The 22574-nt window shown below is 45.0% G+C and overlaps 1 protein-coding gene across 3 annotated transcripts in view; it reads right to left on the minus strand.

Moving 5' to 3' along the window:
* The window catches only part of GIGYF2 (GRB10 interacting GYF protein 2), a 1663629-nt gene that overhangs the window by 191398 nt on the left and 1449657 nt on the right, over window positions 1-22574 (minus strand). For 2 of the 3 annotated variants that reach the window (XM_085634698.1, XM_085634697.1), the window contains exons 23-25: window positions 18537-18662; window positions 18008-18244; window positions 307-518 (exon numbers count right to left, since the gene is read on the minus strand). In XM_085634698.1, the coding sequence (XP_085490824.1) occupies window positions 307-518; window positions 18008-18244; window positions 18537-18662 (575 nt within the window). The remainder of the gene's footprint in view (window positions 1-306; window positions 519-18007; window positions 18245-18536; window positions 18663-22574) is intronic. The other variant, XM_085634699.1, reaches the window with a different exon arrangement.

The raw sequence follows: 22574 nt of genomic DNA on the forward strand, positions 1-22574 counted from the left end.
CGCAGTGTTACCTACAGGCACACAACTGAATTGCCAGAAAACTTCTCCAGCTATAGTCTGGCACCTGGGAGTATTTTAAATGTGAGGACCTGCGGTTAGAAGTAATAACCAGAAACACAAAAACACAGTAAAAGAAAAAAAATAAAGGAATTATAGGCGAAGGCACAGGTTAGAGAATACTTTCTATAGCAAACATTTAGGGAAGGGAACATAATCACTTGCAACTAGGGCATGGAATATAAAAAAAGGAAAGGAGGACGTTTTTTCAAATGAAACATACAATAACCTCAGAGAAAGCATCTTTACCTTAAGCTGCAGTTATTCTTAGTCTTGTTTCTGTTGGCAGAGTTACGTGGCCCAACATCCTTTGCAGCATCGTCCCAGAAGCCCAAATTGGAGTTTTTACTGTCTGAGTTGCTCCATATGCTGCTGGAGGAGTCAGAGGTCCACTGGCTGGTGGGACTTGTATTTATAGTTCCCCAGACGGAACTCCCAACATTGGTTTGAATGCTGGAAGGCTGATCAGAAATAAAAAAAATGTAAGAAAGTGTGGAAAAGGAGGACAAAACTAAGGTAAGGGATTTCTTTTGTGTTCCAATTATAAGCGTTCCATATAGTGCAGACCCAATCATGACATTTTTTCATAACTCTGAACAAGGCACAGTTTACAATGGAAGATATTGGTGGCAAGGTACAAGGAAGCATAATTCAAATGTAGCCTTATCTTAAGCTGACTTTACATCATGGCGACACAATACAGTTTATAAACAAGTATACCAGGGTTTACAATGGTTTACGTGGTAGAAGCATAAACATTAGTTTAGTGGCAGTGCATATTGAAGTGCACAAAAAGTTGACCTTGATTACGAAAGCAAGTAATTGAACCAGTAGCCAAAAAACCTATAAAATAATACATTGTGTCTGTGCTCAAATACAGAAATGGTCCAGCAGTATAAAACAGTGTATGTAATCGGAGAACAATGAAGTCATCCGGAGTTGCCCTAGAGTTTCAAGCTGATGATCGGATTTATTTGGCAGGAAATCTCAGTTACAATTATGAGCACAGAGAGCAACATACAACTTCATCCTGTAGCACAAGAGGAGAATACGCTTTTAGAATTAGGCAACAATGATGCAAATGGATTCAGAATACAAAGAAATTGTCCGGGGGAACACCAACTAGTCTTTATGAACAAGTTTATCAGACGTGTTCTGAATAAAAAAAAGTTGTGCTTTTTTATGAGAGCATGCAAGGCATTTCAGATCCTTGAAGCATTTCTTGTAAAAGATCTGGACAGTCTTCTTCCTTCCAAGTAACCTGGGACCCAGATTCAGGGTCAGGTATTTCTGAGTGTTAAGATAGATGAGTTTTACACAAGACATTTTTTCCGTGGAAGGGCATTGATAGGCTGCCAAATGAGAGGTGAGAGCTAGGTGAAATGATCAGATTTTATGATGGCCGATAAGTAGAGGGCCTATAACATGTGAAGCTGCTACTGGGCAAGAAATTTTTTCAGGAGACCCATGAAGATAATAAACTTATCTAAGCGACATACATTCAATACTTTCATAATAGCAGGAGAAAATGCTCTTCAGTGTTTTGATTTCCTGCTGCTAGTATCTTGCAGTTTTACCACAAGCCTGTAATTATGATGATTCTAGGGGCCGAAGTTATTGTCATCTTCTAAGTAGGTAAACCAACAAACTGCACAGGTTGGAATGTTGAAGCTATAAGGAAGGAAAACATAAAATTCAATTCATACTAAAGTACTATAAACGGTGTGGGAAGAAACCAATATCGCACACCTTTTAGAAAACCCACCTATAGGGGCGACCTAAACAGTTGATCAAGGAGTCACGAAGACTGTGAAGAAATGGGATGTATTATATGGTGTCGTTGTGCGACCTCACAGTTTCTTACACTTCGCAACCCCTTTAGGTCCAGTAAGTTTAGTTTATGAACTCCTTAGCTCAACCCTGTGTAGTTGTGGCTCGGAGCAGTCGGGCTTGCTCAAATGAACAATTGTAAAGTATTTAAACAGCACCGAAACAATTAAAGAAGAAATACACGAAACACTCAAGAAATCCAACAATTTCTAAAAAAGGATTGTATTTTCATGTAATTGTAGACACCAAAAAAAAAAAAAACACAAAAAAAGATCCACTGGAGGGTTCAAGAGCTGCCGATTTTTCAAGGTATGGCAAATATGCATATTTTGTCATTTAACTGCAAACAAGTAGTATTAGCAATTTAAAAAACTTGACACGTATAAACTTTTTCAAGAGAAACTTTGATATTTATCAATGTAATTACTTAGAGTTACTTTAGGCGAATAACCCTGGCAAGGAGTCAGTCGGAGACCAGCAAAGCCCTCGGAAACAGTTACCTTTGTTATGTGCCCAGGTTAGGCCCATGTAGCAAAGCTGCACATTTTCTTACATTGTCCTCTTTTGCACAGTAACATTACTGCTGTGACCTTTTGCACATATTCACTTGTGTGACAATGTTGGATTAATTTCTCTGAAACTACTTCTGTTTACAAATCTAGCTTCGCATAACATTATCATGATACCTCTAACACCAAGTACAAGGCCTTTATGCACAAATGTTGTTCTATCTTCATCCAAGGGGCGACAGGGCTATCTACATAGCCATAATATTGCTAATCTACGTACATCGCAAGGATGCTTTTCATTATAAATAATCAGCATCTCATAGGATTAGCAGAGGAGGCACTTCAGCTGACACTGAGGGTCCCTGTATGTTGAGACTTCACCATTCAGCGGTCTGACATACATCTCTGTGAGGGGTGTCCAGTTCGTGATCAAGACGGAGTCCTACATTCTCTGCCAGGTAATGGTGCTGGATCGTCCTAGTGGGGGTTTCTTGGCTTCATACCTACACACAAACTCTAGGTACACGCAGAGTAGGGTTTGCATAGTAGGAGTTCTCGTGATTACTACCTTGTTTTATTCGCCTGCATATATACACCGTTTTAGTACCATGGTAGAACTGTATCTACTATTTACTCTTTTGGTGCTTGTAATCACTTTCATGATCTGCAAGAATGAATCGATTAGAAGCAATCGTTAGTCAGTTCCAATAGTAGCCATTGTACCTCCTTGTCATAGACTCTTATGGAAGTGATCCTGATGCAAGGTATACAGGATGCGGTGCAGTCAACAGGGTCTCCCTGCAGCTACTCCTCAGTCCACAGGTTTGGTCAGGCCTTTCTGGCCACAGGGGTGGACATCCCTTGAAGTCCTCCGAGGCCTGGCAGGAGTCCAGTCACCACTGGGCTACCAGTCTCCCAGTATCGCAGTCACACCGGTTCCTTCCTTAGGCGATAACTTGCCATCCGGGTGACCAAAGTGCAATCGGACAACTCTCATGGGTCCAGCAGACCTGGGAGCAACTTTTTATCGTCCGGTCCTAGTTCCTAGTGCTGCACAGCAGCGAGGAGCGATGATTTGAAGGTATGAGCTACCAACTCACCCCAGTAGGATTTTTCATCTGTTGTGGCATTGTGCTGTGAACAGGTCATCAGCCAATTGACCCTTGGAGTCTTACTTAGCCTGGGCTCAGGAGTCGACTTCTCCATGAGTAGGACACAGCAGGTACAGTTCCTTCTCCTTTGCTAGCCACCAGGTTCAACAGGTGTAGTCCACGTCAGTGCTGCTGGTCTTTGCCGGGTCCTTGGAACAGCAGGGCAGTTTTCCTTTGGTCCTCTTCTCCCGTTAAACGAGTTTTGGGTGCCCTTTTTATGCCTTGAAAATGCCCTCAGGGTAGGAATGCGGTCAGTAGTGTGTGGGTTACTAGGTTACCTCCCACCTGATGACCACTTACTGCGATGAATGGAATTAGGCTATCCCAGAATTCTCTATTCTGCTGACTCAAGATGCCAGAACTCCTCTCTCGGTGTGTAAAGTGCACAGGCCCAACCCAGAGTTGTGGCCCCCAAGGGGGCTACTACATGCCCCTGAAAAACAGATTGACAACTGCTTTCCCTTCGTTGTCCCCAGTGCTGGCCGGCCTGCCTGAACAATAGAGCAGCCCCTCTCCCAAGTGTTTCCCATTTGCCACTCAAAGGTGGCTTCTCCTTTGAAGCTCTCCTTTTGGGCCAACACCCGTGTGGCTTCCGGCCAGTAACAGGTAATACACCTCCCCAGTGCAGGCTTCTATTGTGTCTTTTGCTGGGAGTCGTTTGCTTGTCCTCCCCAGGAGGGCAGAAAGCAGTCTCAAGAACAGACCACATGTGCAACCATAAATGGGTACAGGACACTTTGGGAAACAAAGTGGCAACTTTGTAAAAGCTGCACACTGCATCTAGTTACATAAATTTTGAATCCGGGCATCAAGTCGGGCTTAATGTAATGAGTTATTTGATACTTTACAGATCAACTTTAGTAGTCCCAGACAGACGTTAGCAGGGCTGATGTGGCAGACTGCAAATCTGCACTTGCAAATGGGGCTACTAGTCGTTTCCATAGTAAAAACTACAAATATTGGTTTTTCCTGTTGAAGCATGTAAACAAGGATTTGCAATGCAATTGGTCTCGCATTTACGCGAGTTTGAGCTAATTACATTGCAAGTAACAATGCGTTTTTTTTGTTTGTTTTTAAAGCATACATAAAAGGCATTGTTATTTACAATGCCAATAGCGTAAACTCGTATAAATGCGAGACCTATTGCATTGCAAATGCTTGTTATACTTTGTTCCCACAGAATGATGCCCTTAAAGCAGTGAAAATGGGTATCACACAATTTTTTGGGAGACAAAAGCAGTCAAGTGTTCCAGAACCTGACAAAGTGCCCAGGGTTAGCTACTAACTAAAGGTATTTTGTGCTCTGACTTTACTTGTACATTTCGTAGTGACAACTGTTGCAGGTTTTCCTTCGTGGGGGCAGGATCGCACCCCATGGGCTTGCACCCTCTGGATCTTAGGGAGAGCGCACTACCAGATGTTCTGGCTTTTGTTGGCGATATTACAAGCGCTCAGATCCGTCCACTTGCACTGAGGGCCTAAAAGTACAGTGTATACGTACGAGTGCAGTGTGTGGAACAGACAACTGAAAGAAACACGGTAGCAAAATGAGTAGAATCCAGTGTGGAGAGGGTGAGGCTGAACCCAGGGCCCGTAGAGGAAGGAATCTGTTTTTTAGAGAAGCGCTGATTTGGAGGTATGTGGCTAATCAAAAATATTAAAAGTACAACATTTACAAACTGAGTGCAGAGGAGGATACAAAGGAGACGTGAGAAGGTGGAAACTATGGAAAGAGTAGGGAAATGGTGTGGAGTCTCCCGTCATGGCAGTAGTGATCGAACGATGTGAGAGTCGGTGGTGCTGGTCAATGATGAACTAGGGTAGTGAAAAATCCAAGAGCTTTTTAAGAAGCAAGGCCCTCAAAAATGTCATCAAGTTCCCCTGGGTCTTGCACCGCGCCCATCGGAATTATGCATTGAGTGTGTGTGTGTCACCCGAAGATTTCGACTGCTGTAAAACTCCAGTGTAAAATATGCAGGAATTGTTGCAGAAACACTGATTTCCACACATCCCCAAAATGATGTAGTTCCCACTAATTTCCCACCTCCGAATTACTGGGACATGGGAATAGTTGGGATTTCAACGAGACACTGGTAACAAAGGCCTTAGTGTCCCTTCAGGAGTGATTCTCCAGTATTATATGTTGATATGTAAATACAGAACATATTTCCTTTCTGATATGAGACGTCATCTCAGTTTGCTGGACAAATGCCCCGCCACTCAAATCGGCCAATAATATTGATATCTCTGCAACTAAAGGGGCACTTTGCAAGCGGTAATGAAGGACGTGTATTAATGGCGTCATTAATTTGATTTTAGATTAGGGTACATAGCTCTTGATTCTAAGTTTCTGCCCGGTCACAGGAAGAGCTGGATTTCACAACCACGTTCCAATGAGCTTTCATACGACATATTTGATTCCCAAACTGCGTGATGCGTTAGCGTAGTATAGTATTTTATGTTGTATAGAACTGCGTCACATGCTGAATGTTAGGCGGTATGTGTTTTTTTAAGCAAGGCACAATCCATTTTGAAGGATACACTGAGTGACATAGGTTTATGGCTTGTCAGTACGTGGCATCCCGGTCGTATTACGTGAATACAGCGCACAGACTTATCCACCTGCATTAGTTGTGTTAATTTATGGGCCAATGATGATTTGCGTCAGAAGTGAACTCAACACACAACCCAAAAAAATATCACTGTAAGTGCAGCGAGATTGGGAATAGAAGGCACAGCGGCGCACAACTCTTACATCAACACTTTCCACGCGTTCCCTTCCGAGTCCGCCCCTTCTTCCCCCACAACCCCGCCCGTTGAGCTCAGCACGCCTGCACTGATTTCCACACATTCCAAAATTGATGTAGCTCCCACTAATTTCCCACCTCCGAATTACTGGGACATGGGAATAGTTGTGATTTTAACGAGACACTGATAACGAAGGCCCTAGTGTCCTTCAGGAGGGAGTCTCCCTTTAGTACAAGGGGGCAGTAGTGATATATACAATATCCTGAGTTTTGCAGTTCGGAACAGGGGAAAACGTGTTATTACAATGTTAAAAGAATTATCCCCAGCTGGTGGCAGAGATTTGCCAGTGTATCTTTAAACAAGCTAAGATTCAGAGCTTACCTCGCACACAATAAAGGAAGTCATAAACGAAGTGCTGCATGGCGTGTGACATATTTAAAACGCCACTCGCGAGATGCAGCAAAATCCCACAGTGAAACAGATACATATAACCCCTAATTAACAAAGCCCTGTGTAGTCAGCCGTCAGCAAAACAGACGCCGTGCGCGAACACATCTCCTATCCGGGCAGGCACGACAAACAGGAGACAGGGAGGGAACAAACATGCCTCCCTTGCAATAAAAGGCAAGGATTTCTAACGCGCGCCAATAAGAAGCATGGGTGGAGCTTCCACCTCGCTTTCAAAGCAAAACCGGCGACAATAGTCTCGCAAGCGAGCAATGCATGCGTTGCGTCGCTAGGCGAGACCTAAAAAGACATATTCCACTTTTTAATACACAGCACCCTGCTTTCAGGTTCGATAGGCCTACCTTAGAGGTGACTTACATATATTAAAAAGGGAAGACTGCCCTGCCAGTCTACAGTGGAAGACTGGGAGCCATGTTTAACCCAGGGTGACACTATCAGTGTTGCAGTCCCTGGTGTGACCCTATAAGTTACAGGCCTTGGATATCATATACCAGGGACTTGCAAGTAAGTTAGCTTATTGGGTATAAGCCAATCAAACATACACACCCAGTTCAGGGCACCACCACTGAGGTCTGGTTAGCAAGCCTCAGTACACTATCAGAGTTAAAAAAAAAAATTTAAAAAAAAAAAAATCAGCGACATCGGTAGAAAACCTTACAAAAAGAGGCAGAAAACAGTTAATAAATAAGAAACACAATGTAATAAAAATCTAACACCAATGTATTAAAATAGAGTATATTCTTATCCTAAAATAGCCACCAAAACAACAAAATTCTATTGGGGGAACCCGGAGATATGAATTTCCAGAGGTTAGTAAATCACTGTAATACTCTTTTAAGAAATGCAATACATTGTAAGAAGTTTATGTAGTTAGTAGCCAGGCAGCTAGTATGGCTACTTCTCTTTACTACGGGGCACAATGGGTTGGGGGGCAGTCACAGGGACCACTTAGGTCTAGAGAGACAGTTACTTGTCAGGTCTAGCAGTCTTACAGTCTTCAGGGTACTTTTCTTCTTTTACCGTTGTCTAGCCAAGAGCCGGTTCCGATGCTGGGGATGATAGAATGCAGAGAATGCTGATGATGCAGAGAATGTTGAAGAGATGCTGAAGAGATTGGGTGAGTGTTCCTTGGCCATCCTGGTATATACAAGCGTAGGTCATCTCCAGCCTCAAGATTCAAGCTCCCACATTAGGGCTGGGGTGTCCTGTGCAGGCCCAGTTGCCACTGGTCCCTGGTTACAGCGGTCTCAGTGGTCCCTTAGAGGTAAGTAAATCCTTTTCTTTGGGGAGCCAAGTTCCCTTTGACCTCGGCTATGGGTCCCACAGTTTAGGGGTACGTCGGGCACTTCAGTGTCCAGCAAAAGACTGGCGTTCCTGGTCAGCCGGGCTCTCGAGGAGTGCAGAGATTCTTAGCTTCTGCTGGTCCTGAAGCTTAACAGAAGGCTAGCCAACTAGCATTTGGAATCACTTCTTCGATCCTGGCACAAGTAGAGCTCTATTCCATGAGTGGGCACAGCAGGCACAGTCCTCTATGCGGGGCACATGGGTAAAGCAGGTGTAGTCCAGTCTTTGGTGCAGCCTCTCTTTGCTGGGTCCAGGGAGCAGCAGGGCAAATTTCTCCTGCCTTGCCAGTCCAATAGTGAGGACAGTGGGTCTGGATGCCACTTTTATGCCATCTGCTAGTTTGTAGGAGTAGAGGACTCACTAGCCAATGGGGCAATAGTTCACACAAGGCAATCCTTCCCACTTTACATCACCTTCTGGGGTCTGCCCCCCCAAAAATCCCAGGATACCATTCTCTACCTCATTCCATGATAACAAGTCTTCTTTCCCTGTGAGGATTCCTGGGCATACCCTTGGGGTGTACCCAGCATAAGAACAAAAGTTACTTACCTGTAAACTGTGTTTCTCCAGTATTGGTGTCCTTCATAGATTTACATGCTTGAATATTCCCAGTCGTCTAAGTGGGAGTCCCACGGTACATAACATAGCAAAGTAGCAATAACATAACCATAGTATAGGTAAGAAAGAACCATAGAGTAGCATTGAATCATAGAGCTTTACAGATAGAAAAACCTGTCACTTTTATAACATATCAAAGTCATTGTGAATAGTCCAAACTCCAGCCAATCAGGCGCTAGCACCCTTCAGAATGTTCTCCTCAGAGGCTCAGGCCCTCAGATTTTCATAGCACAAGAGTGACAACAGAGTCAAGCAGAAGAGGAGAGCCTCTGAGGAGAGGAGGGTGGGTCGCATGTGAATCTATGAAAGACACCAATACTGGAGAACCACAGTTTACAGGTAAGTAACTTTTGTTCTTCTCCAGTATTGGGGTGTCTTTCATAGATTCACATGCTTGAATAAGAGTAGTTAGCAGTGATACCAAGATAAGCAAGGTACATATAAACCAATCACAAAACACAGTATGATAGAGATACTGATGCATAGAGAAAAACAGTACCTTGTATACAGGAGGAGGGAAGCAACAGAGGCTCACCTTATATAAAGAGATTACGTAGGACCGCATGCCCCACGGCTGTGTCAGGGTTGTCAGCAGCTTCCAGACAGTAGTGCTTGGTAAAGGTGTGCCTGCTGGACCATGTTGCAGCTCTGCAGATGTGTTGAAGAGGTACACCAGCAAACAGCACAGTAGTAGAGGAAACTTTTCTGGTAGAATGCGCTCGAACAGTAGCAGTAAGTGGCTTCCCAGCTTGCTGATGGCAAAAAGCAATTGCAGTAGATATCCAGCGTGCAATAGTCTGTTTGGTGACTGGATGCCCCTTTCGCATCCGTCCGTAGGCTACAAAAAGTTAATCAGTCTTACGGAGAGTAGCCGTCCTTTGAAGATAACATTTCAGACATCTTTTGACATCTAAAGAATGGAGTGTCCTCTCTGCTGTTTGAGGATTATGGAAAAACGTTTTTAAAATGACCGGCTCATTAAGATGGAAATCAGATGGCACTTTGGGGATAAAGGCCGGATTGGTGCGGAGCAAGACAGTCTCCTTGGTGAATTGAAGAAAAGGCGGTTTCGTAGTAAAAGCCTGTATGTCACTGACTCGACGTGAAGAAGTGAGAGCCAACAGCAGCGAAGTCTTCCAAGTAACAAACTTGAGGTCGACCTTATGGATTGGCTCAAATGGGGGCTTCATGAGTTGTGCCAATACAACGTTTAAATGCCAAGGAGGAGGCGGTCGACGAATTGGGGGAAACATCCGAAAAAGACCCTTGAAGAACTGCTGAATTACTCTGGAGGAGTAAAGAGAGGTGGAACCATCCTGTCGAAATCTTGATTGCTGCTAGAAAAACTTTAAGAGTGGAATGCGAGAGGCCTGATTTTGCTAGATGTAAAAAGAAAGGCAAAAGTTGATCTGATGTAGAATGAACAGGGTGTTACTTGAGCAGCGTCACACCACAGACAGAATCATTTCCATTTGAGTTTGTATGTCTTCAAAGTGGAGGCTACCCTAGCCTTAGCAAGAACTTCTCTGCAGTCCGAAGGAATGTTTAAGTTGGCAAACTCATAGTGCTCAGGTACCATGCCGCTTAACGAAGAGATGCCGGATCGGGATGACTAACCTGTCCCTGATCCATTGTCAAAAGATCCGGAAGTGGGCGGATCAGAACCGGCCCTGAAGGTGCGCTCCCACCCTTTCAGAGATGCGTCTGTTGTGAGAGTGAAACTTGGAGTGTCCACCAGAAATGGACGACCGGAAGAGAAGTTTGTTTCGAGAGACCACCAGAACAGAGCCGTCTTCATCCGACATGTGACCTTGATCATATCGTTGAAGGATCCTGAAACTTGAGCCCATTGTTTGTAGAGTTCCTCCTGGACGGGTCTCATTTTAAGGCGGCAGTGAGGAACTAGTGAAATGCAAGAGGACAACATCCCTAGGAAAGACTTCAACTGCTGAACAGAAACAGACTTTTTTAACCGGAGGGAGGTCGCTAGGTTTCAAAGTCGTTGACGCCTTTCATGAGACATAAAGGCTTTTGCCAGTTTGGTGTCTAAGATGGCCCATAAGAACGTCCTGAGTTGAGCGGGAACAAAGTGAGACTTTTCCAGGTTGAACGCAAGACCCAGAGACTGGAAGAGGGACCTACAAAGTAGAGTGTGTCGGGATGCCAGTTCGAACGACCCTGCCTTTAGAAGGCAGTCGTCGAGATAGGGAAAAATGTGTACTCCTTGTAGACGAAGATAAGCTGCCACCGGTGCTAGGACCTTTGTAAACACTCGGGGCGCAGAGCGAGGGCCAAAAGGAAGAACTTTGAATTGGAAATCTCTCCCAGCCACTTTGAATCGGAGGAATTTTCTGTGTCTGAGCAGGATCGGGATATGAAAATAGGCATCTTGGAGGTCCAGTGTGGTCATGTACTCTTCCTGGAATAGTAAAGGACGCACCTCCTGGAGAGACAACATTCAGAATGTTTGCTTTTTGAGGTATTTGTTGAGGGAGCGAAGGTCCAGAATGGGGCGCCATTCTCCCGACTTTTTCTGTATAAGGAAGAACCTCAAATAGAATCCTCTGCCCCTTTGTAGTCTCAGAATCACTTTGATCGCGCCTTTTCTCAACAAGATTGTGAGTTGACCCAAAAGTGCCTTTAGATGGGCAGGAGGAGGACCTCTGGGTGGAGAATTGGGAGGGATCTTCACAAACTCTAAAGCATGCCCCCTGCGCACAATATCCAGAACCCATTGATCGGTAGTAATCAATGACCATGTGGAGTAAAAGCGGGAGATTCGACCTCCAACCTTTGAGAGGGTGGGAAGTGGCAAGGATGGCAGATGGAAAAAGTCATTGTTTCTTGGAGGAATCCCGTCCTCTATAAGAGGATTTACCTCTGTACTGCCTGTAAGAGGCCGCCGGCGGTTGTCTGTACGATTGTTGATTCTTGGAGGAGTAAAAATGTTGGCCTTGAAAAGAGTTGTACTGTCGGTACTGATTGGAACCTCCCCGAAAGGAAGAGGAGGAGCCACGACCCCTCGCATCCCGAAAAGGCTGTTTTTTAAATTGAAGAGTGCCGAGAGCACGAGCAGTGTCGGTGTCCTTCTTGATCGTCTGAAGGGCATCATTAATGTATTGGCCAAACAGTGATTGACCGTCATAAGGCATTTCCAATATCTTCATCTGCACCTCGACAGAAAGAAGTGACTTTTAACCAGCCCTGCCGCCGGAGGACTGCCGCGCCTGCAATTTCTCGAAAACCAGTAGAAGATACATCAATAGCACAATCAATAATCTCCGAGGAAATCCTTTCCCCTTCTTGAAGAATTTTCAGCGCTTCAGCCTTCGAAGGTTCAGGTATTAAATCTACAAGGAAAGCAATGTCTGACCACATTTGTCGGTCATAACGGCCGAGGATAGCTAAAGAATGGCCCGCCCGAACTGTAGTTGCCGCCATAGTGGAGAACTTTTTACCAATAGCATCAAGGAGTCTTCCCTCACGGTCCGGAGGAGCCAATAATGGAGACAAGTGATTTCGGGCACGACGTTGAGCTGCCTGAGCAATAATGGAATCAGGCTTCGGCTGTGCAATAAGACAAGCAGGCAAATTTGTAGGGGCTTGTAATTTTTATCCAGTCGTGGCAGGACAGCAGGAATGGAATTAGGGTTCTGCATGAGCTTGAGACCCTCTTGCCAAATAAAATCGATGATGGGAAAAGACCGTACTTGTTTCTGTGGCTGATCTTTAAAGTCATACAAGAAACAATCCTCTTCTCTAGTAACCATAGGGAGGTGAAATCTCTTTGCTGCCCTTTCCATGAGGACATGAAGTCCACCGGTGGAGAATCAAGAGGAGCTGGAGTGGTGGGGGAACATGTTGGAATCTGATAATTGTCCCATTCCGCGAGGAGGGATCTATCATCCAGCTCACCCTCCTCTCTGTCATCATCTTCATTATCCTCCTCAATGACATGAGGTGTGACCTGGTGTTGTAATCGTGATGACGATGTAGAAGGCGTGGAAAGCGGTTCTGCAGTGAGAGGAGGTGGAAGAGGCACCTCTGGAGATGGAGAGGCCTGGACTGAATTTGGAAAACGAGGGTAATAATCAACCAGCATGAATTGAAGGTTGGAAATAAGGGACACAGGCATTTGCGCCATGGGAAAATCCGGTGCTGGTTGGTTGGTACGGTCTGAAAAATCCTCATACTCCTGGTCGTCATCAAAATCCTGACATTTAATCAGACGTTCAGAGGGACTGCGAGCAGCCTGAAACCGGTCATCCTCCTCCGAATCATCTTCACCAGCGTCAGAAGAAAACCGCTCTGCTGGAGGATGAGAAGTAGTTTGAATTGGCATCAAGGCATCCAAAGAAGACTGTCGGGGTTGAAGCAGACAACCTGTAGACTTCAAAGGAACTAGATCCATGGATGCAGCCGTCGACGCTGTCGCCGAGAGATGTTGCCGCTGAGCCACCACCGACGAAGCCACCGCCGACGAAGCCATCGTCGACGAAGCTGACCCTTTTGTCAACGATGAAGTGCGCGTCGTCGAATGCTTCTTATGCTTGTTAGGCGCCGTCGACGAAGTCAAAGGCACAGTAGACGACAGAGGCCGTACCTTCACAGACACCAACGTCGACGGCGATGAAGCGGACAACAGGATCATAGCTGGCATCATAGACGAAGAAATTGAAGTCGTCATTGTAGAAGCGACGACAGAAGTCCTCGTCGACGGAGGGAGCGACGACGAGCTTGTTGACGAGATAGCCCGTTTTTAGGCGAAAACTGCTAAGATAGATTCTTGGACGCCTGAGAGTCAGATCACGGGGGCGTAGAGGGTGAAGACAGACTCTGAGGGGCAGGAAACACCCCTTTGGATGTTGAAGGCAGGTCTGAATACTTAACAACATGATGTTTCTTCGCCACCTTAGTCTTAGGAGAAACCTTCTCCAACTCACTGGCTCTCTTCAAGGATGAAGCAGTCCGGACCTAGGAAACACTTTCCACATCTGACAGGGGGTGATCCATAGTCTTCAACTTCTGGAGCCACAGAAGGAGACACCCCTCTCTGTCCTTGAAGGTCTTTTGTGAGAAAGTCCTGCACATTTTACAATCCTTTACCTGTTATTCAGGGTAGAGGCAATAAATGCACTTCTTATGAGGGTCCTCAGAATGAAGTCGCTGTTTTCCACATGTCCCACAGGGTCTGAAGAGGGACTTCTTGGTTGAAGACCTGACAAAAATATTTGTTTGAGAAGAAAAATGAGAAAAAACTGAGCAGCGCTCAGGGAGACCCCCTTCACACGACGTGCGGTACAAAATCTGAGGGCCTGAGCCTCTGAGGAGAACATTCTGGAGGGTGCTAGCGCCTGATTGGCTGGAGTTTGGACTATTCACAATGAATTAGAAAAACTTGTCACTTTTATAACATATCAATCTATAAAGCTCTGATTCAATGCTACTCTATAGTTCTTTCTTACCTATACTATAGTTACGTTATTGCTACATTGCTGTTATGTACCGTGGGACTCCCACTTCGACGACGGGGAATATTAAAGCATGTGAATCTATGAAAGACACCCCAATACTGGAGAATTAACAATCCTTCTGGAAAACCAGTTCTGCAATGGGTTTTACCCTTCTGGAGGAAATGCCAGGCTGTCTGTCTACACAAAGGAGCGGGCAGGCAAAGGTGTGATCGCTATTTGCCTCACTTAGGCGGTAGCCTCTGACACCGAGTCGTCTTTGGCCCCGCCCGGTAGTCACCCTGCTTGAGGCGGGCACACCTCTTCTCACCAGCAGTTCTCTTTGTTCCCTGTTACAGGGTTCGCTTCACACTTCCTAGCAGGAGGGCAGCAACTTGTCTTGGGTTACAACTGCTGCAGACGGACAGAAAAGGCTACCAGAGGTTTGGACAAGAAGTGGTGACTTTCTAAAGTCACCTTTTCTATTAAACATTACCTTAAATCCGATTACCGCACTGACTCAGGATTAATGTAAGGATTAATTACCCCATGTTAACCAATGGGACCACTGGCCTTACTACAGTAGAAGGGAATGTCGTGTCTTCACCATCAGTGCACGTTAAAGACAAAATTTACATACCTCTCCTTTTAACATTAATCACCCTGCCTCGTGGGCTACTAAGACGGGGGGGGAGAAGAGGGGTTAGTATTAAAAAGGGAGGATTTGACCTGGCAAAGGGTTTATTTTGTCATGTCAGATTTCAAGCTGTCCGACTATGCTGCAGTGGCAGGCCTATAATCCCGTTTTCACTTTGTCACTGCAGAGATGGCACAACTAAGTGCTGTAGTCCACTAGTGACATTTAACTTACTAGCCCTGGGTACCTCCCGGGCCATATACTAGGGAATTATAGTAAGTTAAATAAGCCAATCAGGTATTACCAATTGTACATTTACTTCAGTGGTCAGAGCATATGCACTGGGTCTGGACACCAGGGCCCAGTGAATTACAGAGTGGAAACACCAGCAACATCAGTCCAAAAACTTGAGGGCATTGTGCAGGGAGGATGAGTGATCATACAAAAAGAAGTCTTTCCCTAAACCCACAAAGTAAGCCTCTGAAATTGTTGACTACTTTGGCTTGACCAGCACATTGATAATGTGTACACTGAGGTCTGTTGTGGGAGTTAACGGCGCCTCTGTTCCTGCACAGCAGAGACCGGGTCAGGGCAAAGGACTCGATATCCTCAACTCCCCGGTCTCCTATCAGCCTACCTGCGCGCCCGAAGGTGAATTTAAACAAAGCAGCGTTACCGATTTGCGGGCCGCACTTGGGCGAAGTCCGGGCCAAGGGCAGGCCCGTCGACACCTGTTGGAGCCTGGAGGAGGCGGGCCAGGCCTCCCTCTAATATCGTCGCCCCAAATTCCTGGATCAAAAATAGACAAGAAAAAGACGTTTTCTACTGAGGCGGTAACCATGACATAGTTAGATACCTTTCTGGCTAAGGCAACAACAGCCCTGGAAAAGGAGACTGCCCTCACTGAAAAGAGGCTCTTACTGGGGGCGGGGGCAGGAAGGGGACCTACCGCCAACAATTCTCAAAATTCAGGGAGGGCAAAGGTGCGATACGGGGATGTGTTACCCATACTTTCAGTGGCCATGCCGCCACTTTCTGAACCCTCAAAGGCAGCCTCCACCATTAATGGGAAAGCGCTCTTAACGGGTTTATCCATCACTAATGGTAAAAGGAAAAGAGGCCTTACGAAACCTCCTCCTAATTGTCCTGCTAAGAAAATTAGAAAGGCTGTTCCACCAACTGGGTCTTCCTGAGGAAAAAACAGTAGATTTCAGCCAGGTGTATCCAAGCCTCTTGGATTCCCTATCCGGTTGTATAGAAGGGAACATGGCAGAGTTAACTTTGGAGGTGGAGGCCTAGACAACCAGGCTCTCCTGGGTGGGGTGCTGGGTGAGGAAAGCTGGGTCCCCGGGAGCAGGGCAATGGCGGTGGGAATTGTCCTGTGTACAGGAGGCCCTTTGCAGGTCTTGGGCCTTACCCCAGGCAGGAGATCGGTGAGGGCTACATTAAAAGGGAGGAGAGGTTCCGTGGGGGCGACAACGGGCTGAAGCTCTCAGTCAAGGCTTTCATCTTGACTGCCACTAAGGGCAATGTAAGGTCTAGGACCTCAGCCACCCTCACCACCACCATTGCAGAGGTAGCCCCTTGCTCCATAGCCATACTACGAGGAGAGACTAGGCCATTGTCCTCATACCAGTTGTCCTCTGGTTCTTCTATGGTGTTTTAGAAGCATTAAGGATCCTCCCCAATTGTACACTTCACAGGGGCTGGCGAAACAAGAAGACCTGGTTCAGACTTGGAAGGTTAAGTTCAGGTTGGCGCTGAAATAGACGTTTGTCGACTCCTATCTGGCTCCATATCAGAGTCAGGGGTGATGATGGGGCTGGTGCCAATGGGAACGACATCAATGGAACTGGCTTCGGGGAACGTGATGGTCCCACAACTGGTGATGGTCCGGATCCAGCACCTGATCCAGGGGGGTTGACTTGCGCCGAGGGTGGAAAGCTGGCAGAAAACCAGTGGTAGCACCGGCCAAAACCAATAGAGTCCAAAGGCGCTCCAGAAATGAAGTGCACAGCCTGTAAACTGACTCTGGACATCCCACACAACTGGGACCCGGAGCGGCACAGTCAACTGACATTCGGCGACCAGGAGCTTCAGGGATCACACCTGTTCGTGACTTTGCAGTCCTCACAGGTCTTGGAGTTGCGGGCCAGCCCGAAATAGGTCAACAATTTTTTTTTTTTTAGTAGTCTAAAATGTAGGCACAGGCTCCTCTCCCTGGGTCTGCGTTGATGCCGTGGAAAGAAAACAAATGTCAGGGCACTGGAGTGTAGCCTATATAGGCCCTGCACATGTCACTTCTAGTACGGATGAGCCGATTGACACCTGGGGAGTATTAGACGGCAAGGAATCTGCAGCTTGAAATCTCTAGCAGACGTGCCTTACATAGCCTAACATAGTTATATGGTGAGTGGATGAAGCAGTGACTGGTGTTTCATAGCTGGCAGCACCTGAAAGATATTGCTGGGTAATTGTGTATCGGATCCCGTGTGGTACCTAGAGGATACTCATTCATACAGAGGATAGCACCTGCGAACAGTCAACTTCCTATAGTTCAACATAAGTAGCATGTGTTAGGGACCCTAACACCTATCCGGGTTTGGTAGCTTACTAGACTAATGCCTCCTCTGTAGGGGCCTGTGTTTGACCTCTTGGTAACAGGTTTAAATCCCGGCTGATTCACTCAGCATTTCACCCTTCTGAGACCACTGAAATGAGTACCACTGAGTTGGGTAACAAACATCTCTTATTCAGAGCCAAAGTAGCCTTCTGGGTGGACGTGTGCTTTACAAATACACATGATGTTATCTGAAAAAGAACGATAATTTCTAAAATTAAATAAAAAATAACACTGTTGTCAATCAATTAAAGTCAGCAGCTTCACCAATTATTAAAGTGTTGGCATCTACTTTGGAAAATCAAGGCAATGATAAGTCAGGGAATTCGCTTTAATACTGTGCACATATATTCCCTTCTAAACCAGCAATTAACACCACGTGCATGGTCCCATATACAGAGGACAGGAAACTGAATGCAAAGAATGAGTCGGAGAATAGGTAATAGTAAATGAAAGGGGGACATTCGAGGTAAGAGGGTGTAGGACAACCGACATGAAAGAAGAATAAACAAGTGGGCCTTTGGAAAATTGTGTCTAGGTCTCTGCAACGTTTCTTTGGTTCTATCACTACTCACTGTGGTGGTTGTGCTGGTAGTATCAGCAGCAGCGCTGACACAGCTGGTACCATGGGAGCGGTTTTCTTGCTTGTGTTTCTGCATCTGTTTGGCCTCCTCTTTCTGAATTTCAAGCAAAGACTTTGTGTTTTCTGTCCCTTTAGGGATATGACCCCAGCCTGAAAGTTTTTGCTGTTGCTGCTGCTGCTGTTGATGTTGATAGAGGCTCTTCATAAGCTCCCTTTGTTGCCGTGCCTGCTGTGAAATAAGGGGACAGAAGAATGAGGCCACAGTGCTATCAATCGAAACATAAAACACAAAGCTCTCTTCCATACCGGACACCTACACACAAATAGGGCACAAAAGGATTTCTATATTACAACATAACACTGTGGCTCGCTTTTTACAGCCAATAGTTTAAGCACTATGCAGCACAAAAAACCAACAAGGAATATTTATCCAACATTGTTAAAACTATCAAATAAAAACAGTGTATATTGAAAAAATGGAATACAGTTCACGAGGGCAGTACTTTATAATAAAAACAAACCTCCTCTTGCAGCTGTCTTTCTCGTTCCTCCTCCAATTTCTGGATTTCTGACAATGACAGCGAAGACTGGGATGCTGATATGCCTGTTGTGCTGGCTTGCTGACCCCATGTTGATGATGATGGAAGCTGAAAAATACAAAGAACAAAGCGCCAGTTAGTTTTATTACAGTCATTACCAACAGTTCTTGTTTTAATAAGACTCAGACTTAGTGAAGGAGGCATCAAAATACATTTAACAGAATGTCTACAATAAAATAGGGTTGAAATTGTGGAGGTAATAATGTTGTGTTCTTAATTATTACCTACAGTTCCACAAAGATATTTTTAAAGTAATTTTTTTACATCCATTTATATAACAGTCCCCTAATATCCGTTTAGCATCCTTTAATGCTTCCCATCCATTAACCCTTAAAAACCCTTACTACCCCTAATGCCACACATCCCTGAATCCTATAAGCCCTAATTAATCTTCACCGGTACCAATTCCTAAACTCTAACAACCCTTTATTAGCCGTTATATGTACCATTCCCTGAATCATAAAAGCTCCTTACTTCCCCCCCTTTACATACCTTTGCCTGAACCCTAAAAACAACTAATGAGACTTAATGCTACAATTCCCCAAACCTAAAAATCCTTATTCCCCTTATTGATATCATTCAATGCAACCTAAAAAACTCTTCCAACCAGTTAGCACTACACTTCCTAGAATGCCTTATTACCCATTTACATTACCTATCCTTGAGCCCTAATAAAAACAAAAAAACACCATTAATGCTACTCTTCCCTGAATGCTAATAAAACCTTAGTGCTATCCATCCCTAAACGCTAAAAACCCCTTACGCCAGTCATGCACCGACCTGAACACTAAAATCCCCCTACTATCTCTTAATGCAACAAAACCCTATAACCTACCAATTATGTACTACCCTGAACACTAGCATTCCCTGAATTCTAAAAAACCCTTACTATTCCCCCTGACCACCACCCCAGCCATACTTACGAGGATGCTCCACTGCTCCTGCTACCAATACTTACATTTGTCCCTATAAGGGACAACATCCTAACTTTTCTTTTGGTACCCCTAGGTTTTTCCTTTAATTTGTTTTCAGCAGAGAACTGAACAGACTTTTTTGTAGTTTACTTTTTCCCCATATATTTTTACTGTAAGCCAAACAAACACAAATAACCAATCTGTGGCAATTTCTTGTAGCCCCTCTAACCACTGGGAAGTCTCATCAATGGAAGGAACTAGAACCAGATCCACTAGTAATTTAAGTGCTGGGATATTAAATGTATGGCATCATGAGAATGGACACCGCCATCCACTCTCGGGATTTGTCCCGTTGTCATCCAGCCAGTTCATCACCTTAGTATTCATTTCACTGCCTTTGGCTGGAGCCTAGAACATTTTCAAGACAGTCACGTGGTTGGAGAGGGGGTCATTTAACTGGAGAGGTGATGGACTAACTTAAGAGACATTACTACAATAAGCAATTTAAAGTTACTGTAATCTTGGTTCTCCTACATGTCAATCTCCTTTGAATTTATAAAAACTGGATATCTCTTCTGTGGGTGGGAGCAGGTCTTTAAAAGAAAATGGAAGCTACCTTAGTGCAAGAAAGTGGATTATTATGTGGTGTGGTTGAAAGACCTCACTATGTAATAAATAAAGTCACAATCTTTATACCGCCCAGTTAGGTTTCTTTAATAAAACCATTGCTCAGTCCTGGGTAGCAGTGGCACAGAGCACTCAAGCTTACTCGAATGAACAAGCGTAAAGCATTTAGAAAAATGCTTTAAATGGTCCGATAAATTCCAGTACTGAGTACCGCCACTTTTTTTATTTTGAAAGGGAGAGTACCAGCACTACTCAAAAGAGAAGTAATACTTTTAATTGGAGAGTACCAGCACTTCTCAGAAACAAGCAGGTACTCTGATACAGAGTACCTGCACTTTAATTTTTCCATTTCAAGCACTGATTTAGAAGTACCAAAACTGGACGATATGTTCAACTTGACTACAGACATCGGGATGTCTTTTAATAATACCGCTTCATCCATATGGTCTCAAATGTGCATATACAATGTATGATGAATGCATGCCCTACAACCAAAATAATGACAAATCAAATTGATAAAAATCAGAAAAATCTCACATTATATCCTGCAAGGGCAGGAGTACTGCAATGATGTTTAAAGAACCAAAGGATCGCTTACCCTTAGGACCAGCAAACATCTCATACGTCGCTGGTTCGACATCTATGGTCGCTGCCGTTTTGGCTATTCTACTTATCCCTCCTTGGAGGTGGAACCATAGAAGGAAGACTGTCGTTGCTTGTCACCACCTGTATGTGGAGTTAATACCAGGTGTACACAAGTGACATGAAAAATAAAAAAAACCTGTGAGGGTTAAATAGAGCACCAAAATGGCAGCGATCATCGAAGTCAAATGAACGACGCATCAGCTTGTATGCCGGCCCGAGGGTAAGCGATACTTCGGTTGTTAAAACATCATCGCAGTATGGCATGAAGCTCACGCTAAACAGGGCTGGAAGGGAATGATAACCCAACTCGCCCCTTTGTGGAATACACAACGTTTGGGAGGCCTAATACTGTACAAAGGCTTTGACAAATGAGACGCAATTGGTAAATCCACGGTGGGGGACATGTGGCACAGGGGGGAGGTTATACCCTTTGAGCGCCTTCGAACGCAGTATGAATTAGCACCCTCAGAACTCTTTCGATACCTGCAAATAAAACTTGCATTGCAGGCGGTCTTGCTGTCCAGCACTGAGGTTCCGGAGGCCATCCCTCTGGAGGATAGGCTGCTGACAGACTACATGCCGAAGCGGGCGACCTCCTTTACCTACCGAAAATTGGTAAACAATTTACCCGACCCACATGTGGCGCTCAGGGAGAGGTGGCCCCGGGACTTGGGCGACTTCGATGATTCTGAATGGCGGGAGGCACTGGCCTCCCCGCGGGAGGTGGAAATACCCTCTAAACTTAAATTAGTACAGCTTAAAATGTTAATGTTAATGTTAAAGGTACTTATAGAGCGCAAAAAATCATCCCAGGTAGGATATCACGGCGCTACAGTGGCAGTGAAGAAGTAGTGAGAAGTAAGCACGAGATGGTAAGTTTTAGTCTGGTTTAGGGAAGAGAAATGTTTTTAACTGCTTCCTGAAGGACAGGTAGCTCTTTGTTAATCTAAGGTTCACAGGCAGCTCACTCCAACTGGTTGCCGCCAAGTGGGAGAAGGCTCGCCCGCCCATCTTTGCAGTTTTCACGCGTGTGGTTCTGGCTCTAGCAGTAGTTTGGGAACATAGATTCCTAGATGGGACGTAGATTTTGACTTTATTTTTTAGAATACAGGGGCCTATATTATGCAGTGTTTTATGCGTTATGCACAGTAGCTTAAAGATAGCTCTTTGTCTCATTGGCAGCCAGTGTAATTCTCTCATACAGCTCTTGGCTGAGTCGTATTTTCTTTTGTTGCATATTGCCTTGGCTGCAGCGTTTTGTACAACCTGTAGTTTGGAAAAGAGATAGTCACTCATTCCGACAAACAAGGAGTTTCCATAGTCCAGCCTACTCATTAATAGAGACTGGACCAAGATCTTTCTGCATTCCATAGGAATCCACGGAAAGACTCTTCTTAGCATTTTCAGTAATGCAAAGCCTTTACCACAGATTATGGATACGTGGGTTTTCATACTTAAGGTGTTATCTAGTGACACCCCTAAATTCCTGGCCGTCAAAGTCGGGCTAGGGGGGGGTGCCTAATGTTGTGGGCCACCAGCTGTTGTCCCATAGTTGTGCATGTCTGCCAAACAACATTATCTTACATATCTTACAACAATCTTACATAGAATCTTACATAGAACCTACTACACAAGACACACACTTCACAAAATAGGGTCAGCGCCGCACCCATACTGCCTGAGACGCTGTGGGGAGGAAGGCACATTCTTTCATACGGTGTGGGAGTGTGCTAAGATCAGGGAATACTGGGTAAAAGTAATGAGGACCATATCA

The sequence above is a fragment of the Triturus cristatus genome, chromosome 11, assembly GCF_964204655.1.
Source record: "Triturus cristatus chromosome 11, aTriCri1.1, whole genome shotgun sequence".
NCBI lineage: Eukaryota > Metazoa > Chordata > Amphibia > Caudata > Salamandridae > Triturus > Triturus cristatus.